This window comes from Tetrao urogallus (assembly GCF_951394365.1).
Source record: "Tetrao urogallus genome assembly, chromosome: Z".
NCBI classification, from domain to species: Eukaryota; Metazoa; Chordata; class Aves; order Galliformes; family Phasianidae; genus Tetrao; species Tetrao urogallus.
The window spans coordinates 24,211,215-24,236,968 of record NC_136816.1 but is presented as its reverse complement, the minus strand read 5'-3'; the positions used below and the strand labels follow the sequence as shown (position 1 = coordinate 24,236,968).

General features: G+C 37.9%; 1 protein-coding gene across 1 annotated transcript in view; it reads left to right on the top strand.

The window, feature by feature from the left end:
* Positions 1 to 25,754, top strand: part of ADAMTS19 (ADAM metallopeptidase with thrombospondin type 1 motif 19) — a gene marked incomplete at both ends in the record, with an annotated part of 158,118 nt that overhangs the window by 25,395 nt on the left and 106,969 nt on the right. Inside the window, 4 exons of the mRNA XM_079548727.1 lie at positions 7,075 to 7,240; positions 12,393 to 12,565; positions 13,448 to 13,531; positions 14,372 to 14,529. Coding sequence (XP_079404853.1) covers positions 7,075 to 7,240; positions 12,393 to 12,565; positions 13,448 to 13,531; positions 14,372 to 14,529 — 581 coding nt within the window. The remainder of the gene's footprint in view (positions 1 to 7,074; positions 7,241 to 12,392; positions 12,566 to 13,447; positions 13,532 to 14,371; positions 14,530 to 25,754) is intronic.

The window sequence follows — 25,754 nt, the reverse complement described above, 5'->3', positions numbered from 1 at the left end:
AGTAATAACCCACAGGAAGGAGATGGGAATTTAATTCTGTATTACTTCAAGTGTTGTCAGCAAGCGCATTGTGGTTTATTTCAAGTCCTGCTCTTGTTCAGTAGATTTTTAAATTCATTATTCTTTCAGATGTCTGTATTGGGTGCAGTCACCTAGGTATTAGGTGCAGGCACCTGGACAGGGCCTGCTGGTCTCCTCTATGAGGCAAGGCTGGAGGATGCAGCTGGCTCCAGCTGGATCCAACGGCACCACCACAGTGTCACAGCTGGGCCCAGCAGCCACAGGCGAGTGCCTCTGTGGCAACATCTTTAGAAAGGGGTAAGACTCTTCTTGGCAATGTGAGGAGGGAAGGAAAAATTGGAAGAACCAGACTGGTGAAGAGCAAGGCCAGATGATAAAGAGATGCTTTAGATGCTGGAGCAGAGATCCCCCTACAGTCCATGGTGGGGTGGTATCCAGTATGTGACAGTCTGCCCATGACCTGGATGTGCTCTGAAGGAAACTAACCAGGAACAAGGTGTCCTGAAGGACCGCAGTTCATGGGGCTGACCCACACTAAACCAGGGGTGAAATGTGAGGAGGAGGATGTAGCAGACTGTACCTCTCATCCTCCTCTGTACCAGTCAGAAAGTGGTGGGAAGATGTTTTAGTTTGTCTTTGTTACTCACTATCCAAATCTACTTTGATTGGCAATAAATCAATTTTCTCCAGGACCTACTTACTTGTGATGGTAATTGTTAAGTGTTCTCCCTGTCCTTATCTTGACTCATGAACTTTTTTCATCCTTTCATCTCTCCATTCTTCTGGGGAGGAGGAAGGAAAGAGAGCAACTAGGTGGATGTCTGACAAACAGCCAAGATCAATCCACCATAGAGGTGAATTTCATAGAATGAATGAAAAGTTTTGCTCTGATATGCCAAGCATCACGTTTAGAAACTACTAACTTGTTAGGGGACCACGGAGAACTTATCCTTCAGAACTGTTATATACTGTTTATATACTGTTTCTTTAAAAGGGTAAAACAGCCTTATGACATTTGTACTTTGAAGTCTGTGGTAGGATGTCTGCCCTGATTTTATTCTTGAAACTCTATGTTGGAAACATCACAATGTACTGGCAAGTTGCTATTTCATAATTATCTTCTAGTATCTCCTCTTTGATAGTGCTAACTGTACCGTAAGTCTTCTTCTATTCTGAAGAAATTCCTATTCTTAGGAAAGCATATTCATTTTAATTAATTTTCTTCGCTGCTTTAGTTCTGTAAATTCTACAGGCAACAATATAATGTTCAAGTTATCAACTTTGGATGATAACAAGCTGTTACCCTGAATTAGTGTGCAAGGAAGTATATATAGGAATTTAAAAAGTTATTTACTGATGAAGAAATTTTCTGGCTTATACCTGGGATCTGGTGACTGTGTGTAAAGGTAGTCTTCACAGATTAATTTCAATCTCATGTTACCTTGTCATGGTAGTATAATTTTAGCAGAAACAGTAGAATTACTCCAAGTTTCATGACATGATATTTGAAATAAAGTGACAAAATAGTTTCTGTTATATTGTCTTGAATTAGTTGAGATTGCTGAGAATATGCAGATATTTTCATTCTTCATCTCTGATCTGTGACATTACTTCTTGGATGAAAGAAAATAACAACTTTCTTACTTCAGAAGAAATCTGCCTTCTGTTTCTGTGATTATGGGTGTATTTTAGATCTCAGGTATTTTTATTTTACATAAAGCAAAGTTTTAGTCTTCTTTCAGTGTTCCTACATATCTGTTTTGCTTTGTTTTCTTTTAGGAAAATGAAAAATCTTGATATGCGAACATATGTTGTAGAAAGCTTTTATTTATGAAGACAAGTGTCCAATCTAAACTACGAGTGATGGATCTGTGTCCATTTCAAACTATCCATTCTTTGTACAAGGCATCTTTCTATATGCCCATTTAATGAAGTCAGACCTGTACTTTTAAGCTCTCATTATGCAGCATAGATTAAGTTGCAGACCAAGTACTCATTTTGTTCTTTCTGATGAACTGGAAGTAATTCTTACCATATAAGATTGCCCTGAGCTTAACCTGAAATATATGTTACATTTGACTTCTGTGTGACTCAAGGTAAGAAACTATAAAATGCAGGAATATGTAAACAGAGGGGAAAAAAAGACAAGTTACATTGTTTCTGCATAAGATAAATGCACCATCTTGGCAGGGTTTTCACTTGCAGCATTGGTAGCTTATTCCACTGGAGTTGGTGAGATGGATCAGTTCCTCACTTCACAAAGCTCCAGTTACATGTTATTTCTCATAGTTTTTAATCTTTGTTTGATTACGTGCTTTCATGATGTAGAGGTTTTGGGTTTTGCCATTTAATCTGACCACAGTCTGTATTTTCACCCATCTGATATCCAAATGAACTTCAAAATTGTGATGCTTAGATGCCCAGCTTTCAATTTCTCTTTTGTTGTGTTCAGGTTTACAGAAGATGTTCTTACTTCCACTTGTAATGATTGAAGAAGAGTTAGGATTGTGGTTGTAAGGAGAGGGATTCAACATTGTTTTTCTGCCTGTGAAATTGTTCAAGAGGTGGAAAAATAGTGATGCATTTTTTGGAAACAATCAAAATAATCACAAAGATTATTTTATAGAATCATAGAATCATGGAATAGCGTGGGTTGAAAAGGACCTTAAATATCATCTAGTTTGAACCCCGCTGCTATGGGCAGGGTCACCAACCAATAGACCAGACTGCACAGAGACACATCCAGCCTGGCCTTGAATGTCTCCAGGGATGGGGCATCCACAGCCTCCTTGGGCAATGTGTTCCAGTGTGTCACCACCCTCTGTGTGAAAAACTTCTTCCTAATATCTAACCTAAACCTCCTCTGTCTCAGTTTAAAGCCATTCTACCTTGTCCTGTCGCTATCCACCCTCATAAACAGCCATTTCCACTCCAGTTTATATGCTCCCTTCAAATACTGGAAGGCCTCAACGAGGTCTTGATGGGACCTTCTCTTCTCCAAGCAAAACAAGCCCAGTTCCCTCAGCCTTTCTTTATAGGAGAGATTCTCCAGCCTTCTGATCATCTCAGTGATGCTCCTCTGGACCCATTCCAGGAGCTCTATATCTTTCTTGAGCCGGGTACCCAAGGCCTGGACACAATACTCCAAATAGGACTTGACAAGAGCTGAATAGAGTGGAACAATCACCTCCTTCTTCCCGCTGGCCACCCCTTTTTAATGCAGCTTAGGATACAGTTGTCCTTCTGGACTGTAAGCGCACACTGCTGGCTCACAATCAGCTTCTTGTCTATCAGGACCACCAAGTCCTTCTCCACAGGGCTGCTCTCTAGCAGTTCTTCAGTCTATATAAATACCTGGGATTGCCCCAGCCCAAGATCAACATGCAAAATAAGTGTGTCTCAGATTTAACTACTACAGTGGAAAGGTAGAAAATGTGTGAGCAGTTGCTTCAACAAACAGTCCTCACAGATTAATTTTTTAGCCTAATCTTGAAGGCAATGAGAAAATATCTGTTGATCTCAATCTGCTGGTACTAAGGTTTGTGCAGTATCCACTAAAAACTGCCACATGAAACGTTGCTCATTTCAGTTACTTAAATGTGATACTGTGACAGGATGCATGCACAAGAACAGCGCAGTGCGTATTAGCCCCACTTCACATTTTGTGCAGATTCTTTTAGAACAATCTTAGTTTCATGAAAATTGACAACGAAGTGATAAATTTAGTCCCTAAACACTGAATGGTGAACCAGGGTCCGAAACCTCCCTTTAAATTAAGAAGCGCTGCGACAATCAGTGGTGGAATAACTGCATCTCCATTCTGTGTAGGAACAGGAGACGAGGACTGCACGCATGAGCAGCAGGGAACGTAAAACAACAAAACAGAGAATGCTACAGCCAAATAAGCATGGGAAGCTCCAGAGCACTTTGGTCTAATTGATTTTGTTGACAAAACAATTGCCTTGTGATTCTCCACCCAGAAGGAAACTTATGGGGTCTGTGACAATTAACAGTGCTGAAATCAGAATACAGCAGTTGTCAACGGTGGTCCTGCACTGACAAATAGATACTACATGAGAATCTAGCTTACTGTTCCATAGAAATATGAGGATAGCCAATGAAGGAGGAAATTCAAGGCATTCTGGATTGACAAGCTAAAATAAGCAAGGCCCAAAACCCCCCTGGCCAAGCAGAGATTTCCAAACACTATGAAAAATAGCACAATATTAGGTTAGCAAAGCTAAAACCCAGACAGAAATAATTCAAGCCAAGGGAAACAAGAAGAAGTTCTGCAAGTGTAACTGTGGTAAAAAAGAAGGAAGAGGTAGGGAAGAGGTAGGCCCTCTCTGTAAGGAAACTGGAGGCATGGTCATGAGGGGTGCTGAGAAAGCTGAGGCACTCAAAGACTTCCTTGCCTCAGCCTTCACTGGTAGGAGCTCTAGCCTCACCACCCACGTTGCAGAAAACAATGGGAAGAACTTGGAGAAGGTACATCTGCCTGCTGTAAGTGAAGATTAGGTTTGAGACCATCTAGAGCACCAGAAGGTGCACGAGCCCGTGGGACCTGATGAGGTCCATCCACAGGTTCTATGGGAACAGGCAGATAAAGTTGCCAAGCTGCTGTGCGTCATATTTGAAAGGTCATGGCAGTTTGGTGAAGTTCTCACTGACTGAAAAGGGGGAAACATATCCCCGTTTTCAAGAAGGGAGAAGAAGAAGATCCAGGGAACTACAGGCCAGTCAGTCTCACCTCTGTGCCTGGCAAGATCACGGAGCAGATCCTCCTGAAGGCCCTAGTAAGGCACGTGGAAAATAAAGATGAGGTGATAGGTGGTAACCAGCGTGGCTTCACGAAAGGCAAGCCATGCCTGACAAGCTTGGTGGCCTTTTATGACAGAGTTACAGCGTCAGTGGATAAAGGAAGAGCAACCGATGTCATCTATCAGGACTTGTGCAAAGCATTCTGGTTGCCCAGTTGGAGAAAAATGGATTAGATGGATGGACCACTTGCTGGGTGAGGAATTGAACAGGGAAAATGGTTTTAAACTGAAAGAGGGTGGATATAAGGAAGAAATTCTTTTCAGTGAGGGTGGTGAGATACTGAAATAGTTTGCCCAGGAGGGTTTTGAATGCCCCATCCCTGAAGGTATTCAAGGCCAGGTTGGATGGGGCTTTGAGTGTCCTGGTCTATTGATAGTTGTCCCTGTCTATACTGAGGGGTTTAAACTAGATAATCGTAAAGGTCTCTTCCAACCAAACCACTCTATAATTCTATGTTATTAATAAACTGCAACACCCTTTGTAAAATTTAATACGCTGCGATTTAAAAAAATATGTACAAAATTCTGCCCATGTGAAATTCAGCAGTAGACATAAAAATGAAAAAAAAATATTTTCATTTTACATATATTTAGAAATTGTATTTTTAAATAATAGTTTAAACAACACTATTTTTTATAGTTAAATATTAGCACAGTCATATCATTGTAACTTTATTCAGTATATTTAGAAATGCTAGCTGGTATGTATACAGAAAATGCCTTATGAGATATATATAGTTAATCTTTTGTGTAATATTCACACATCATGGTGAAGGTGAGCTGACCTAAAAAGCAGGTCAACAAACTGAACTACTTAAAAGTTTCTGTACAGTGTTAGTGATGAATTTTCAATATCCATTCAGGTTTCTGCAGCTAGTGTTGCTACATGTATTCCCTTTTATTTGATGTTAGTGGAGAAAGGAAAGGTTATTGTGTTTTATTTCTTTGTTTGTTTGCTTGTTTGTTTTAAAGATAGTGCCCAAGAAAGTTTGAAAGAAGAATACTTTATAACTCCCATAAAAACTATTTTTGTTTTCTTGTTTGAATCTGAATCTATGATGGCAGAATATTCAACATGATGATGCCACCTACATAATTCCAGGAGTGACAAAATTCCAGAAGTGACAAAAGTCTTCACTGTTTCTGTCTTTTGTTTTGCATGGAAACATACAGAAGAGGTCTTTGCTTCTTTTAGCCAGATGTACCACATTTTCTTATTGTAGTAAAACTCTTTAATACATTTTTTCAGTTTAGAAAATGAGAATGTTCATCATCAGTCCTGCTGATGATATTTTCAGACGGAAAAAAAACAACACAGGAAAGCACTTTGATCCTCCCAGTTTTAGTGACTCTAATAGGAATTTGTATTTGGCATTTTAACAATTTGACCTGAGTTAGGGTTCTACAGTAATTATATAAATGAATTACATTTGTTTGCTTATTTATTTTAGCTTTAGCCAAACTCTTGTGACAGTAGATATGTATCTGGAACACTAGATTTTTCTGTATGTTTGTGTGCATAACTGTGTTGGGAAAGGAAAAAAAAGCTAAATGGTTTTAGTAGAATGTTTTTGGTTTTTTTTTTTTGTTTCAGCTGCTAGCATTCAGCTTTGCTTGCTGTCTCTGTATCTAAGTATTTAATTATTTACTTTATTTACTTGTTTAAGTTCAAAATGTGCAAAAAGAGTGCTGTAATAAGACTTGTAGAGTTTCACTGTTGTTCAGAATGTATTCATACTCCCCAAATAGTTTCATAGTTGTTCAAAATGTATTTTCATACTCCCCAAATTATTTCTGTTATTTCATTTAATACAGTTATAAAAATGTGACAATACACTGAGTTATTGAAGTAGTGTATAGACTTTTGTGTACATACTGTACATATTTAAATGACCCCATGGGTCTCCCAAAGCAAGCTTTTAACATTCCAGATTTTTTGTTGTGCATCTACTACTGGCATGTAGCCACCCACCCACCCACAAGTTTTGTTGAAATATATTGAATTTATTGTTTTATTCCAATTCACTCAAGAAGAAGACTTGTAAAAATATAAAGGTAGTCACCTGGCTAATAAGGTTAATAAAACAAAGATTTTTCTTAAATGGAGCATGGCTTTTTTCTGTGTGTGTTTTGTTTTGTTTTTTTTTTGTTTATTTTTGGTTCTGTGAACTGTGTGCACAATTACATAGCTTCTTAAATTCTTATCTTATGTTCCTTTTCTTTTCCTTTGCAGATGGGGTTTATACAGATTAATGAGGACTTCATATTTATTGAGCCACTCAATCACACTTTGGCTGTGACAGGTCATGCACACAGGGTGTACAGACGAAAAAGGTCTGTAGAGGAGAAAATTACTGAAAAACCAACTTCTCAGAATCAGTACTGTGGTGTTGTTACAGGTAATACACAAATCTTACTGAACAGACTTAATGTAGTGAACATATATTTAAGATCTGCAGGCAGTAGCCAAAAACCAACAAAAGCATATTTGATTATATTTATAGTAGTAACTTATTGTCAACTTCAAGGTGGCATACTGAGACTGCAGTTTCATCTGTCAAAAGGTGGAATCTTCTGTTGTGGAATAGACAAGTACAGTGATCCATTAGATTTGAAAGTAGAAAATTTGGGGCCATTTTATTCAGTCTAACAACTGCAACCAACTTGTTGGCCCAGTCTGTTGTCTTCGTACTGTTGTCTTGGTAGTTGCTGGTTTACTTACTATGTGCAGTGCTTGTACTTACCATTCAGTTTTAGAACATAAGCACATACATCATCACAGTTTCAGTCGTTAACGTTTTGAACGTTCATGCAAGTCAGACACTGATGTTAAATGACCTTTCTAACAGTGTTCATCTTTTATTGTCACTTAAAATAAATGTGAAATTCATCTTCTTAACTGGGTGGTAGAAACAGTCGGTTTTTCCAAGAAAAGGGGCTTCAAAAAAAGTCTGGCACATAATGATCACTTAGTAATGTTCAGTGTAGAGGAGAAAGGAGCTTTTGTGGAAAATAATACTCTGCTGTTCCTGCTTAATTGATGGCTTCTTTTCTTCAGAGTAGACATGAGCTGAGGATATTTGTAATGATGTTATAGGAAATTATCATAGAAACAAACACGAGCATCTGCTATATAACAATCCATGGCATGCATGAAAATGAATAAAGATGCAGACTCATCTGTAAGGAAATTATTTTTCTGTCATTTTCATTAGCAGTCAGCCTTTCACTTTCTTGTGTCCTCTAAAATGGAAAAGTCAGCTTATTCTGTTCCAGTAATCTTATGCCCAAGGCTCTGACAGTGCAAATAGTCTGTCAACAGAGATTCAAATATTTGTTTGAAGTTGTTTTTATTATCTCTACTACCAGTCTGGAATTTAAAAATAGCTCAAACTGTGAGTAACTGATTAGCATCTTCTGGCATAACCTTATTTCCGGGAGGTTTTAAATGTCTGCAGTTTCTGACTAATTCTGTTATACTAGCAAGACTATTCCCTCCCTTTGATGTTACAAGTTGTGTTACATCGTGGAGCTGCAGTAAGGTATATTGATAAAAGTGGTGTCTACACTAGGAGCAGCTGCTGTTGTGACAATACTTAGCATCACTAACATCACCAGAAAATTAATTTTATGGGTACAGCCTAAAAGTGGATTGCAGAAAGGAAGGAATAAAAAAACCAGACAAAAAAAAAAAAACAAAAAAAAAAAACAAAAACAAACAAACAAAAAAAACCACAACAAAATAGTCTTTTAAAGCAATATTTGAGAATTTTAAACCAAATTGTCAAGTAAGTAGGTTAATGAAGAAAAACAGCAGATTCATCTGATGCTCAGATACTCAGATTTTACATAAGCTGCTGTACCTGTTGGACAGCTGTACCTGTCCAACACAATGCAACGATTGTCTTACATATGCTTACTTCTCAGCAATATCTTACAACAGGATCTCCTGCTTCTGCAGTTCTGGTGTGTTAGAGTAGGTGCCATGGGACAGGCATTTTTGCTGCTGGTTTTAAGCCAAATTGATTTCAAAGACTGGCTACATATCAAGCAAATATATATTGCCAATGATGAATTGTGATTGTTAGAAGGAATGAATGTCTTTGTTGGAGGTGCTGAAGGATCACTATATAATACGTATAATGGTTTTTCATGCAGAATTAGGGGAGGCAATCAATGAAGGTATTGTTTGTTGTCTGTAACTGTTGTGCTCTGTACTGAAAGATACTACATAGCCAAAGTCATCTGAGGAGAGCAAAGGAATTGGTTTTGCAAATGGGCTGTTCTCTTTCTTGCTGTTTGGTGGAGGGAGAGAATAGCACTGATGAAAACGTTTACTTTCTGAATTTGTGGGAATGTATGTGTGTCTTTTCACTGAACACGTGTATGATTTACTTACTTATGTGAGCCAATTGCACATACACAGATCTCAAACTCTGCACCTGTCTGTAGCACATGGTCCATTCACGATACCTTTCAAATCAAACCAGTTCACAGATGTGTTGCACAGGATTTGTGAGAAAAGCAGTTGCTATTAGAGCGAAGATCTGCCTAGATCTGCCTTGAGAAACTATGCACTGTTCTTTCATCTTAGTATGAAGCTCTTGTTCAAGCCTGAAGTTGTTTGTGCATTATAGCTGGGTCATGGCAAAAGTACTCTAGGAAGGAAAAATAATCTAAAATGGTTGTTCTGTTTCACGCAAACTGATGAGTGAGAGTGCTTGCACAAGATACAGTAGATGTGAATTTTGATTCCTTTCTTTGTTTGAGACCAGAAGGCTCTTCTACTTCTCTGTTCTGACAATAAGCAATATTCAGTTCTTCTGAGTTACAATCAGACTATGGTCTTAAATTAATGCTATTTTTGTAGGAAAAAATTAGCAAATTTTGCTGGACCAAAAGCAGAAGTTTGACTTAGTGGAATGAAGAATGGACTGGCAGCTGCAATAGCTGTGTTAGTCCTTGCTGTAAATGCAGTTTCCATCCAATAATCATGAAATGAAATGCATAAATAATCTTAGTTGTAGATGCAGATTTTTGACATTGTGCTAGAGGATACTGGTGCTGCTTCTGTGGTTGCTTTCCATTACATTCTTCAGAACAGTGCAATTTCTGGAAGGTTAATGCATCCCTTTTCCTTTCCCTATGAAAAGAAATCCTGGGTGTTCATGGTGGTGGGTTCTCTTATTTGTGCCAGATTCGAGTGGATTTAGGAAATACTCTTGTACCTAAGGGCTGGCAAGTATGTCAGTCTTGTAGTCATAACTTCTTCATAATGTCAGCTCTGATACTTCTGAGCAATCTGTTGCTGCAGTGGTGGAATTTTCAGGGTTATTATTATTATTAATTACTATTATTTTGAGACACTATTGAATGTCAAATGTTTTTAGACTTCTTGGCTGGGGTACTGGAGTATTTCTAGATTTCATTTCAGTCCCAGATTGTGAGTTTAAGTAATAAATTGATATGAAATCTTAATGTTCTTTATAAATGCACCAAAAGTCAAAGTCTTACTGGTCACAGTGTTCTGGTAACATTTATTTTTTATTTTTCTATTGTAATTTAGTTTATAAACTGAATTTCTGCATCTTTACATCCAAGAAGCAGTGCTTTGGTTTTGTTTTGTTTGCTTGTTTGTTTGTTTGTTTGTTTGTTAATCTGACTTTTATCATTTTACTACATGCAATCTCAATATAGATATATATATATATATATATATTTTTTTTTTTTCCCCAGAGTTGTTACCTGTTATGCAATGAGCAATTCTGTTTTTGTATACATGAATAGTCAAGTATTTTTGCCTAAAACCTATTTGGTCTGTTAGGTGGAAGTAATCACAGCAGTTGTTTGGATGCCATTGCTACTAAAATTAGCAATTCTGTTTATTTAAGAGTCTGGAGGAAGAGCTAAAATTTTCAGATAAATGAGGTCTCACATGATGGAGAATTTTTCCAGCAATTTGTATAAGGCTGACTGGCCAAGAACAGATCTTCCTTTGGTTTGTTAATCCAACAGATATCTGAGGAAATGAGGGACACTGCCCTTTGCAGCCAGCTTGTCTGTGAAGCTGAGCAGTCTTCGTATCCACAACAACCCCAAAAATAGAGGGTACAGCAGTTTTTGGGACTGTGGTGCATTTAGCAAAACACTGACTTAAATAGGTGCTGCTTACTTCAGTTCTGAATAAAAATTAGATCTCTAGGTAAAATATTAGAGAAATATAATAGCAAACTTCTCAGAACTTCCATGCTGATACTAAATTAAAACTTTTCAACCGATAGATGCTATTAGTGAGGAAGAAGTGAATGATGAACAAATGATGTTGTTGGAAGATATACTGGAATCAGTCACTGCTCCTAAAAGCAGTGGTATTGATATTGATATTGATATTGACCAAATGGCTCATTACAAATCTTTTCTAACCCAAATGAATTCACTGTGTAAACTCAGAGCCTTAGCCTACTCTAGCAGCCTTAAATGCTTGTGTGCTAAGTCATAGTTGTATAGCTTGTAGGGTGTGTTTTCTTGGCACAAATATGGATACTTGATAGTACAGCTTCATTAAAAACTATTCTCAAAAGCATGAAAAAAACAAGTATGATGCTTTGTTTTGTGCACTAGGCTCTGGATCCAGCCAGCAAACACAAGTATAGTAGGGGGCTAGCTATCCATGTAAGGCTAAGCATGCTGATTGAAGGATCAAAAGGTGGAAGGTTAAAATTTAGATTGTTTATGGATTTATCTAATATTTCTTTTTAGGAAATAAAAACCCAAGACTTTGTTTATTTCTGGAGATCATACGCTTAAAAAAAATATCTTAGCTACTTATAGTAGTATACTATATATACTTATATAGTGTATAATATAAGTATATAGTATACTTATATATATATATAGTGTGTATAGTATATGGTGTACTTATAGTGACAGTAGCAATGACTTTGAAATCCTGTTAGTGCAGCTTGAAAAAAAAAAAAAAAAAAAAAAAAGAAAACACAAAAAAGAGTCATATTTTATCCTGCATATTATTGACATCATTCATCTGAAATAGTGTTTCATCTTTACAGATCAGTGAATTTTTCTGCATATTTTTGTGGTACTCAGTTTGTGACAAATCTGTATTCATCATCTATTATGCTGAGATACATTGACTGTATGTTTTCTGTATGCTTTATGCAGATAGACAGTGATTCTTCAGCCTCAGTGAGACTACTTGTATGTCAAACAGAATATTAATTTAACTCTACCTTATAAAGCAAACAAGGATGCACCTACTATTTTATAAATATGTCATGCAGTGGGTTGCAAAGAATCTGACTGTCTTTATCTGAGCAGCTGAATGACGATCTTGTTTCCCTCATGTGAGCTTATATTCAGGCAATCAGTCCAAGCCTAATCGCACTGGCAGTGCTAAATAAGAATGTATTAGCGTTCATGAGTATTACATTGCACACAAACAGAGTGATGCTCTAATTACAGGTAGCAAATCCTTAAGGTATGCGAGGGGTACTTTGAAAGATGTATTCTTCAAGCAGTGTTTTTATGTTACAGATAAAAGAAAATCCAAGAATCAGAAAGTATCAGAAAGTGGAAGAGGAAAACGATACTCTTACAAATTACCTCAGGAGTACAATATAGAAACAGTTGTGGTAGCAGATCCAGCTATGGTTCTGTATCATGGAAAAGATGCTGCCAGAAGATTTATTCTGACCATCTTAAATATGGTAAGAAGTTTAAAATTCATTTTGGCTTTTGCCACCAGCACATGCGTAATGAACTGATTTCATTGCTCCTTTTTATTATCCTGACAGACTACCTGTAAAGAGACAGTCAGCACATTAGCATGTGTTAGGCCATTAGCAGGCTGTCAAGATTTAACACGTATATTTTGCAACATAAAACCATGATGCTGCACATCAGTTTGCACCATCTGGTCTTATAACTTCATCGATGAAACTAGAAAATGGGATCTGACCAAGGTGATTTTCTGGTTAGAAGACTATGATATTATTGGAAAGCTGGGGTATTGCATGATTTATTATGATCTGTGCTTGCTATGTAAATGCAGCTTTGTCGTTTAGAAGGATTACGTGATCATCACAGTGAAAAAAAGTTAAGGCACTGAGTTGACTACAACCCCTCCCAGCTGTTGCTGCACTGCATAAAGTGCAGCAAGAACAAGGATCTGTCACGTACAAGGAACGAATGTTCTGAAGGAGCATAAACTGAGGAATAAATAAAAAAAACATTTTGCAGGAGAGGAAGGGCTATTGCAATGATCTCGCATTTGAATGAGTAACAATTTTCATGTGAATAACTTTATATGCATGTGCAAGTATGTGGAGATATTGGCTAACCTTCCTAAAGTGGTTATGACCGTTGTCAGTGTGAAAGGCTCTTTCTGTTCTCCCAGAAGCAATATTGCCTAATAACAAAATACATTAGCTTTAGGCTTTGTTGAAGTCACTGGAAGTAAAAGCAACTCACTACAATATTAGAATTTTTTAGTTACTCTGAGTTTTAATATTTTTAGTCTACAATGTGTTGTGTTCAAAACAATTGCCTGTTTTTTTTATTTTATTTTATTTTATTTTTTTCCTCCTTAGGTTTTTAACCTTTTCCAGCACAAAAGCCTTGGACTACAAGTTAATCTTCGGGTTACTAAGCTTGTCCTCCTTCATGAGACTCCAGTAAGTATGCATCACCTTTGTCTTAGTCTGCAGAGGACAATGCTGCTTCATCTTGTTGCTCTGTGAAGGCTTGTAATATTCATTTACTTTAATAGCCAACAGCTTTTCTCTGTTTTCTTTATGTATTATTTACAGTGCTTGACAACCCCAGTAAAGACCAAGTTTTTGCTAATCTGTATGTTGTATATATTGAGATTCCTATGCTTGCAGATGAAAGTAACTAAAAAAAAAAAAAAAAAAAAAAAAAAATTGCTATGGAAATCAAGCTGCTTATGTACTGCTTTTTGTATATTCACATGACTCAATGACAAACTTTTTAAAACTTAGTGCATGGTAGGAGAGTTAATGTTATTTTTCAGACAACTAGTCAACAGTCACAGTCACAACCAGTCACATCACAGGTGCTGTGAATTCTTGTCATTCCTATGAAGTATTATGGGAATCCTTTCGTATTTTAATTAGTTCATAAGAAAAAGAAATCTCCCTATTTCTGTTTCAAATTTTAAAATATTAAAATATAGTATTTTATATTCTCATAGTAAGTGAAATCTCATTTTATGTTCAAATTCTTCATCTTCTAATCTTCTTAATCAATAGTGAAAAGTTATTGAGTAAAGGGGACAGGAGTTTAGGAGAACAGATTGTCTGTACTCATTTCAGTACAGTGTCTTCATCTGCGTGTTTAACATAGAAGGGTAGCATTAAATTTAGAAACAGAAACTTTCATGTATACACTGTGCCATGAAAGGGAGTATACTTCTGCAAATTCAATAAAAAAAAAGTCCTTAATTATATTGTACAGAATCACAATTTTAACAGAATCAATATTTTCATTTCTAGGCAGATATGTATATTGGACATCATGGGGAAAAAATGCTGGAAAGCTTTTGTAAATGGCAGCATGAAGAGTTTGGCAAAAAGAATGATATACACTTAGAAATGTCAACAAGCTGGGGAGAAGACATGTCGTCAGTTGATGCAGCTATTCTTATCACAAGGTATTATTATAGAAGGATGAGCATTAAAAAATAAGGAATGACATAGTATGAACATTATGGATCAAGAATTGATCAAAAGAGTTGATAGATGATCAACACAGACTTTAGTTTTGAATAAGAAAGAGTAAAACTTGAGGCATCTTTCCAGAATTAGAAAATGGAAGGTAATTGAAAGTCTTTTTAGAGGCTGAAATATTGAGAACAAGATGGTGCTAAAGAGGTGGAATACAATAGTTGCAGCTGGTAAACATCTGAAATTACAAAGTTACTCTCCTGTTTCTTCTTTGACTGTAGATTAGATGCTTCTTTTTACATGTATTCAGAAGGCAGCATACACAGTCCTGCAGATACAAAAGACAAAAGCATATCTAGGGGATTCAGAACTGGATCAGCAAGACAGTAATCACATCATTATGTTATACTTCTTTGTAATGGATCTAGAACAAATATGTCTTCCTGTGTGCCCAATGTACAGTACTTACTTTGCCGACACAGAAGTATGATTTCAGATCTGTGATTAATGATAACACTATCAGACAGTTCACAGATTCAGAAGGACACCTGCCTCCAACTTACCTCTTTTCTCCCAGGCAGGTCTTCTTTAGGCTCACTGTAGTGGCACAGGAAGATGCATCTTGTTTGAACAGAGCACAGCCATTTTCCAGTGAGAAGGAGAATGATGATTCAGCTTGTCTAGGGTTGGGCCCAGCCCCATTTTTGCAATGGAGCTTGAACTGGATGAACTTTCAATGTTCCTTCCAAATAAGCCTTATTTGTTTGCATATGATTTCAATATATACTTCAATATGTACTTCTAATCAGGACAGTGTCACTGGAAGTTATATACATTTTGTAAAATTAGGTTACATTCTAAGTACTCCAATATCTAAATTTCAGTTGTCCAAAGCAGAAAAAATCTTCTATAAATTTTCTTGCTTTGGAGAAAATGCTAAGAAGCAGGGAATGCTGAAATCCAGATCTCCTACAAACATAGAATTTTTTTTTTTTTTTTTTTGGTACTTTTGCAGCTTAATCTCCTACCTTCCTAAAGAAAAACCACATCCTTCACTTGTAACTCGTTCTCCATTCTATTATTTATCATTGTTCTGTCTGTACCACTGATTATTGTGTAAGGATCAGTTTTTACGCATTTCTGTATTAATTAAGTGGTAGTCCTTCATTCAGGTTCCTTTGAACTGCCCTGAAAGATACAAGCGGTAATAAAACCAGATAATACTATCCGTAATAAAATTTCCATTAATTAGAAAGCATCTCTGGGATGGCAGACTGGAGGGGGATTTTTCAGACCCCAACTAATATTAGCAATGAGCATGTTGATGGGGAAAGAGTCCAGATGGCAAAGAAAAAGTCTGAGTAGCAGGAAAGAGTGAATTATGCCAAGGCATGAAGAATGGCCAAGTATCGTAAGTTGGGCATTGGGCTGATGAACAGAACTAAAGGGAAATAGAGTTTCTTCCACCTCAGTGTACTCTTCGACGGTCCAAAAATAATTGAGCAATTGTGTACTCCTGGAAGCATGTGTTGCTGAGTGACCTCTCATCTGTCCCTTGACTCTTGAATCAATTTCAGTGTTTGCATCTCCTACAGCAGCTTGAAGAAGCACTGAGTTCTTCAAAGCCTAAACCACTGGCACTGCCAGGAGAGTGAGAATTTCTATGCCATTGTTTGACAAAATTGGCTGTTGTCCCACATCTGATCTTCAAATTTGTCTTAGCTTAATGGGAAAATACAGAAAATTAGACCAGTGTTTCAGTTTGTTGTCCAAGACTGCACTTCTTAACTTGGGAGACGTGTTTCTACTGCAAGATACTACAAATTAAAGAATTTAACACCTTATTCCTCTCATTTGCCATTCTTTCCCTTGTGAGGCTTCATGAGAAGAATCAGGGGAGTTGTGAATTCAGGCAAATGAGGTTTTAGTTAAGGCAGTTAAGAGACAGTAGCTTGAAGATGTCTTTAGCAGACAGTGCATTTGACCAGAGAGCTTTTTAAATTTCTTGTAACCTTACTACATGGTAAAAAACTTCTTTTGGAAAGTCTAATTATGCTTTTAAGACACACTTTTCTGCTGTTTTTTGTAATACAGTATTCTGATCTGTATTTCCTACGTTTTTATCTCTTAGTTTTAAAAAGGTTTTGTTTGAAGTATTTGCTGATTAGTGTTAAGGAAATTAAAGCAGAAAATGGGGAAGTGATTGGTTCGAGATCAGATAGTAAGTCAGTACCACAGCCAGGAATTGGAGATCTGTTCTGGCATTTTTTTCAGTGATATTATTTCCAGACTATACTACCTACCATCTCAGAGCTGCTTTAGCTGTTAATAAATCATATCAGTGTGGTTTGCTGACTGTGGGAATGTTTTGCTAATCCAGGCTCCCTCTGCACATCATCAGTTTTATGGTATAGCTAACCCCACATGAGGCTACAATTGTATGTTTTGTTAATTCAGAGAGTATTATTCTGTTTTACAATCGCAGAAAAGCTCCTTTGTCATAACTTAAAAACACCCTTGGACAACAGACTTACCTTACTGAGTGAAGTAATTTTGTTTAGGGAGATAAACATCGCTTTCTTGGTAATTTTTCAAGTAAAAATGTACATTTGTTATTTCCAAACATATTCTGTGGTAGACTGTTGCATTGCCTCCTACGGTACTGACCTAAAACCAGGCCAGGACCAAATGACTGCACGCACACACCAATATGATGAACAGCAAAATGGCCTTTATTACACGTGAACTCTAGCTTATATAACCTATGTGCTTCGTCTACGCCCCTAAGGGCATGTGCCACACATCAATCATAGAGCAGGGATAGGGCCTATCGCGTCACATCCTGTGGGGGGGTCTCGCAGTTGCTGACAACATTTGTTATTTCCAAACATATTCTGTGATAGACTTGCTAAAACTTACCTACTTTTCCTTTTTGTCTAGCATGGTAATAGAACAAGCAAGAGTGCTTTGAAAAGGCTTCATTAGGCTCACACATGTCAGTTGGTTCTGGTAGCCAAAAGAGTTAGAAATATGGTCTTGATTATCACTATTTTGCAGAACTAATATTTAATGCAAAATGTAAAGAGCATAACATGTATGTAATAAAGATTTTTATTCAACAAAGAGACATCATAGCCATTTAAAGAAAAAGGTTATCTTCCAGACTTATTTTAACACTTGTTCTGTAAAACTGAAAGCAAAGCCCATTTCTGCCCACAGTGTTCACATTCTCTGCTGCCCACACAGGCTGGAGTGGTACCTATGAGTGAAGTAGTAATTTGATCATTTTTCTTCACTATAGCTCTTTTTGATCCTATGAGATTTTGTTTAGTTTTCCCTTAAATTGACTTATTCTGGTGAAACAATGTCATATTTAGAATATGGTGTCATAAAATAAAAGGAAGACAGAAAGATAAAGTTTGCATATTGTATTTAAATAGGATCAGGGAGTCTTGATAGAAGGAGTATGTGAGAATTAAGATAGAAATGGTTTTAAGGACTCTCTTGGTAAAACAATTGGATAGCTGTAAATTCATACTATTACTTTAGAGATATACATATCATAAAGCATTTTTCTCTGGAAAAAAAAAAAAAAGAAATTAGAGTAGTTCAGTTGGAAGGAACTTACAAATATAATTGTGTCCAATAGCCTGACCTCACTTAAAGGTTAACCAAAAGGTAAAACCTACTATTAAAAGCATTTTCCAGATGCATTCCCAAAAAAGTATTTTCCAAATGCATTGCGAACATTGACAGGCATAGGGCATGATCTGCCTTGCTAGGAAGACTGTTTCAGAGACTCAGAATAAAGAAAAAATCAATCTTATTTTAAGTAAAAAAAGGCAAGGCCACAGTCTTTCTGGAGCCTCCCTCAGCCCTTCTTGCAGGAGAAGTGCTCTGCTGATCATCTTCTTTGCCCTCCTTTGGACCCTTTCTGACAGCTCTTACTTGCCCTAGGGTCTTCAAACCTGATGGAATGCTCCAGATGGGGCCATGCAGGGGTAGAGAGGGACAATAAACTCCTTCACTCTGCTGTCCACCGTTCTTTTGATGCAATACAGGATATACTTGGTTTTCTGGGCTGCAAGCGCGTGCATACTGCTGGCTTACACTGAACATTTTTCCATCAGAAGCCCCAAATCTTTCTGTGCAGGGCTGCTTTCAAGGAGTTCTTCTCTTAGTTTGTACTCATGTCTGGGTTTCCCTAATCCACGTGCCAAGGACATGTACTTGGCCTTGCTGAACCTCATTAGGTTCACTTGGGCATACTTGTAAAGCTTGTTCATGTCCTTTGTGATGGCATCCCTTCCTTCTGCTGTGTCAACTGCATTCTTTGGATTGATGTTGCCTGCAAACTTGCTGAAGGTGCACTCAATATGGAGCCATGCGGGAGACCGTCACTACTCACCTCCAACTGGACATAGAGCCAATTGTCTGCCCAACTCTCTGGCTGTGGCCATCCAGCCAATTGATTAGGCCTTCTTGAAACTGGAAGTGATGTTTCTTCAGCGATTTCTTCAGTCGCTGAGGACTTCACCTGACAGCCATGACTTTCCAAATATGGTGGAAAGTGGCTCAGGAACTGCAGCAGCCAGCTGCCTCAGATCCCTGGAATGCACGTCCTTGAATCACATAGACCTGCACATGTTCAGTTTCATCAAGTGGTCTTGAGCCTGCTCTTCTTCTACAGTGTGATTTCACTTCTCCAGCTGTACCCTGGTTCAGGGACTTGAAAGACATGCCAATGAAGACTGAGGAAAGAACTTTTTGACTACCTCAGCCTTCTCTAGTGTTTGTCATTGCCAGTTCTCCCTTCTTTATTCCCTTGAATCCTGTTACTGATTACCAGAGAGAAGAGATTAGCACCTCTTCTTCTGCTCTGCCTTGTTAGGAAGATATAGGCAACCATGAGGTTTCCTCTTATTCTCCTATACGCTGAATGGATTAAGTGACTTCATCTGCTCCTCTTATGTCCTGCCCTGTAGACCCTTCACCATCTTTGGAGGCCTGCTTTGGAAATCTCTATTAGTTCCTTCTTTTCTTGTGCCACCCATCCTACATACAGTGCTTAAGGTAAGGCTGCACCAGTGCAGAGGAGCAGTGGGACAACCTCTTTCTTTTCCCTGTGGCAGCACTGGGCCTGATGAACCCCAGAGTGTGCCCTTAGGGCTGCCAAGGCACGCTGCTGACTCAGATTCAACTTGCTAACAGCCAGAACCCATCATTTTCTGCAGGGCTGCTCTCCAGCCCTCATCCCTGAGTCTGTAAATATATCCAGGTTAGCTCTGTTCTTGGTGCATGTGCTCTTTTTAAATTCTGTGTCATTGGTAATTTCCCAGCCTTCTAATTTACCAAGATCTCTCTGCAAAGCCTTTCCATTCTTAAGGGAATCAACAGCTTTTCCCAGTTTAGTGTAATCTGCAAACTTACTTGGTCTACTTTCAAGTCCTGTATCCAAGTCACTTAGGAAAACACTTAGAATGAACTGGCCCTGAAATTGAACTCTTCCTTCATCCATACTGTAGGTAACATTATCGTAGAAGGAGATCAAATTACTAAGGCAGAACTTTCCCTTGATGAACTCACGTTGACTATGTCCGAACTTTGTTCTTCAAATACCTTTAAATATCCCCCAGGACAATCTTTTCCACAATTTTTCCTAGACAAACAGGTCTGTTGTTTTCTGGGCCTTTTTTCATGCCATTTTTGTTGTCATGTATAAAGTTGGCTAACTGCCAGTCAGAAAAGACTTCCACAGACTCCCACAACTCCAGGAGTTCAGCTATTATGTTCTCTAACTCTTCCAGCACCCTGCAATATACCCCTTTAGGATCCATGGACTTAAGAATTTTGAGCTAATGCAACTTACAGTTGTTCCTTTACAGTTTTGTTGAACACAAATGGAAATTCACTTCTCCATTAGTCATGGTCCTCCACATTGGACAACAGTGCAACTGAGGATCTACCACTGATATTAAAGATTGAGGTAACAGGAAACATTAAATACCTCAATCTTATTTTTGCTCTTCTTACTTGTTAAGTGATCATCTTATCAAATATCAGTGGAGAGTTTTTCTTCGACCTCTTGCTGTGGTGTCCTGGTTGCATCTGGGATGCAGTTAATTTTTCTTCACAATGTGTGTTGTGATGGTATTTCAGCTTTACGAGAAAAACAAAAATGCTAACACACCAATATTTTAGCTGTTGCTGAGTTGTTCTACACAGAACCAAGGACATTTCATCTTATCATACTGTCATGCTAGTGAAGAGGCTGGAGGGGCATGAAGAGCTGGGAGGAGAAAGAACTGGGAAAGCTGACCTAAACTAGACAAAGGATATTCTATACTGCTTAACATCATGTGAGAAACTATGACTGTGGGGAGTTGGCTAACAGCCTCAGCCACTGTCCAGGGACTGGCTGGGCATCTAAGAGTGGATGGTGAGCAATTGAGTTGCCATTACTGCTTGATGAATTTATGTATGTATGTATGTATGTATCTATGTATGTATGTACAAGCACTACTCCAAAAGTAATGCCTCCTATTTTATTATGTGTGTCCATGACATCAAAGGTGGATGTTGATGGTATGGCATTAGAGACTGAATGTTCTCATTTTTATGCTGTTCCATTTTGTTGGCATGTGACAGGAGGCAGCAGGGAAGTGCTCTGACAAAAAAGTGTCTTATGTGGAAGTTTGTATGAGTTAATGGTATTATTATTCCTCGATGAGGAAGAAATAGCAACCAGTGACATTGATAGGCACTTGCTCAATGATTATGGAGCCCAGACAGTGGATGTGAGTTCAGTGAGGCAGTGGGTGGTGTGTTTCAGCTGTGGCAACCACCCTGTGAAAGATAAGCCATTTTCTGGATAGCCTTGCACAGCTGTCATACCATGAAATGAAGAGGTTCCCAATCAGCTCATCTGCACAAATCAGCAGATTACAGCCAGGGAACTGTGTAAAAAGCTGAATACTGGCTTCAGTATGCTTGAGACAATGCTGGTAATGTTAGAATATTGTATAGTTTGCCTCTGAGGGGTCTAGCAAATACACAGGAACAGGAATAACACCATGACATCATATTCAAATTTATTAGGACCTATTGAACCAATCCAAGGCTGAAGGTAACATTTCCTGATTTGCATCATTACTGGTGGTGAGATGTGGTATCATCAGTACAAACCTGAGTCAAAACGCAAGTGCATGGACATGTGAATTCCTAATCTAAGAAAAAGATCAAGACATAGCCATCATCAGATAAAGTGATGTGCATGGCCTTCTGGGATAGGCAAGGAATAATCTTTCTGGATATCCTGGAACCTGGGCAAACCATCAAGTCTGACTCTTACATCATGATGCTGATTAAGCTGAAGGCTTGAACTTCTAGAGCCAGGCCAGAGAATATAACCATTCTTGCAACACACAAGTACCTGGCCTCATACCAGTTTGAAGACCTTGGAACACACTTCCAATTTTGGCTGGACTGTCCACACCCACTGCATAGTCTAGATTTGATGCCTTCTGATTTCCATCTGTTTGGCCCAAGAAAAATGGACTATTTGGACAACATTTTCCTAACAATGACGCTGTCATAGCAACTGTGAAATAGTGGGTCACCTCTACTGGTGCAGATTTTTGCAAGCACAACATGCAGGCTCTTGTTCATCACTTGTGGAAATGCACAGCTAATGGTGGTGACTAAGTTGAAAGATAGCATTTGGCAGCTTAGAATTTGCTGTATCAAATAATGTCATTGTTCTCTTTTAATCTGTCATAGTTTTGTCATGGTTTTACAATTTTGTTGTCGGTATTCTACATCATAACATCATGTAAAGCACAGGGAATTAAAGAGTTAATACTCCAGTTTTGTGGACTGGCAACTTTCTGGATATTTGGTTCTCAGAAGACAAGAACTGCATACCCCAGGGGACTTCACATTCAGAGAGGAAGAGAAGCCATGGGATGAAGTCATGGGATCTTACTCTCTGGCTCTCTCGCTCACTGCCTGGCAGTGTGTGGGTGCTCCCCAGCTGTGCGGTTTCAGTTCAAAGTAGACCTTTCACCCTCTTGGTCACTCTCTCTCTTATTTTCTTTGATATATTAGCCTCAATTCCAATTATATTGTATCATAATGTGTTATCTTGCATTCTGATGTCATATTTAGTAAAATTAAGTTTTGTTCTTTAGATCATTGCTGCTGTTCTGTTTTTGGGCCCAGCACCGATCTCTTTACCCTTCCCCTTTTCCCTTCCCATCTTGAGGCCAGGGGCCTGCTGCCCCCTGTCACAGGCATAGATTGATCTAGATAACTCTGTGACAAGTTTCCATGAAAATAAGTAGGAGGCATTATTTTCAGAGTGATCTACATGTAATTATCATTACTGTTATTTTTTCTCTTCCATTTCTTAGTAATTAGCTTTTATGTCAACTCACAAGTTTTACTTTGCTTTTATTTTTATTGGTTCTCACCCCCATCCCTTTGAGAGATGCAGGAGTGGATGAACAAGTGTGTGGTGTTTTGCTGCCTGCTGGATTAAACTGCAATGTGCTGACAAGACTGAAGAAGCCTTCTTTGTTGTCTGACTCTATAGTGGCCACTGTCAATACAAGCCAAGCTTTGACTTTTCTTGTTCTCTTTTTGCAGATGCTAACTGCCACTCTTTCCCCTCCCTAAGAATCTTGACTTTGCCTTTCTTTTTCTGCCTTATTTCCAAGAACAGTTCCTTTTATACCAAGGCCAGTCTTCTGCCTTACTTGCCTGACTTGCAGTGCAACAGGATTGTCTGCTTCTGGGCTTAAAAAAGGTACTTTTAAAAAAGCAAACATCGAAACCTTCTGGAGTAGATTCCCAGGGGACACTTCTAACTTCCTCCTTGAGAAGCTCCAAGTTTGTCCAGAGTGTCCTGCTGACTCTTTTTCTCCTTGCAACAAAAAATTTTGAGGTCAGCTTTTTCAAACTCCCTGTGGCCAATAGAGCTGCCTACCATCACCTCTCCACAGGGCTTTATTCTCAAACAGATCTAGAATGTCCTTTTCCTAATTGTCTCACTTAGTGTCTGTGACAGGATGATATGCTGTAGGAATTTCCCAGACTTATTTGTTGCAGCAGCATGACATTCCCAGCTTATGTCTCAGAATTTGAAGTCTCTCATAAGAAAGAGGGCAACTGATCCTGCAATTTTCCTTGACTTCCCCTGGAATATCTTATCTGTGGCACTGTGCTGAGTGGGCAGTCGATAGTAAGCCCTCGTAATTACTTGTGCTTTGCAGTCCATCCCCATAATCCTCACCCAGAAACTCTCTACCGAATCATCCTAAATGGCAAGATCTGTACAATCTAATCTCTACCTTATGTACAGCACAGCACATCTACCACACATACCCTGTCTGTTCCTCCTAAACAACCGGCAGCCCTCCATCCCAGCTCTCCAGTCATAGAACTTCTTCCATCAAGTCCCACTGATACCAGTGATATCATAGGGGAAGAACCAAATCTTCCAATACATCCTGTTTGTTCCTTGCAGGGTATGTGTTAGTAAACATTAGAGAACATTATCATGCTACTTGCTTTTGAAATTGAGGTGTGTAGCTGCACAGTTAAGCCCTGAGTTTTATGACCACAGAGATTTTATTATCGGTTAGTATGGAGGAGGAAATCCTTAGAGGTTTTCTGTTCTGTATATTGTAGATGAAATTAAGGCAGGAAAAGATCTATGGTATCTACAGTTTCTCTCTTATAAAATCTGAATTCATATATGACCGCTATAGTAAACTAGATAGTCAAATCTTGGAAGTGTAGAAAAAAAAGATACAAGAGTGAAGCAAAACCTCACTTCACTTTAAATTTATTTATGTGTCTAGTACTTTTCCCTAATTTTTAATTATCAGATTCTGTGGGTTTGTTTGTTTGTTTCCTAAGTTCAAGATGTTGGAGTATGTGAAGTTGATAAAACTTGTCACAACAAGTTTGAGGAAAATCTGCATGATTTACCTGGTTCCATCAGCATGTTCTTTAGAGCTGTAGTACTCAGGTAACATTTGTTCCATTCTGCAATGTCTTTCACCCTTACAGATCTATCATGTACCTCTACATGAAACTAAATTGAACGTTAAGACTATGGTTATGTAGTGTAAGTCTCCAGGACTACATTTCAGATTTTAGTAGTGAACTGGAAAGCTAGACAGTCTTGAAACAAATAAACAAAATGAAGGAAATAACTGTGTTCTGAAATAGATTATTGCCATTTTTATTTACTTTCAGAATGAAAAATTTTGTCTTTCTACCAGGGATCTCTATACCACTTGCAGCTAAGGAGTTATTTGAAATCTCTTTCCTGTGTAAATGCTTGAAGACTGTGATCAAGGCACAACTCATCTTTCTTTTAGATTAGCAGTTTCTCAGACATATAATCATTCTTTTAGCTCTCTCCAGACCCATTTCCTTTTTTAACAGATTGTAAGTCCACAAATTGGACACAGGAGTGTGCGGACAGTTTTGCTGATATTTTCCTATGTTTTTGTCCAATGGTACTATTCATTCCTTTGATTAAACTGCCACTGCCTGTTTTCAAATTCTTATTTCTTTTCTTCCCTTTCTTTTTTCTTCTGTGTTGTCACCGTACCTGATCAAGTTTTGGAGTCCAGTTTTGGCTATTTTGAATAAGAGTTATTCACATAAGTCATATATAAAAAGATGATTTGTCTTCATTCCTATTTGTATTCTAACAGCTCTCATTTCATTTTTAAACTTAACTAGCAGTGCTCTCTTATTTTATTCCAAATCATTGTCTAATGCTAATGTTGAGCTTAAATTCCATTGATCTCAACTCGAAAATACCTTCCTTGGCTTTCTTATTTTTCTGTATCTGTTTAGAGATGTTAGCTACACATTCAATTTACTTATTGTTTCACTTACCACTCTCCTGACATTTTCTTAAATGTGGTTGAAACATGAACTTCGGAAGGTAGCTTATTACCATTTTTAATTTCAGTTCAGCATTACAGAGATGAAGAAAAATTAGCTATTTAAAATATTTAAATGCAGTATTTTTTTATTTTCTAAATTAGAAATAATACTTACCAGTGCATTTGAAGCTTACCATCACAATAGTGAAGAGTTCTAGAAAAAACATCCGTAACAGTAAGATTGTTGTTTGTTTAAATTCCCAACTGAATAGTAAATTCATTATTTAGCCTGCGGTTCATTAACT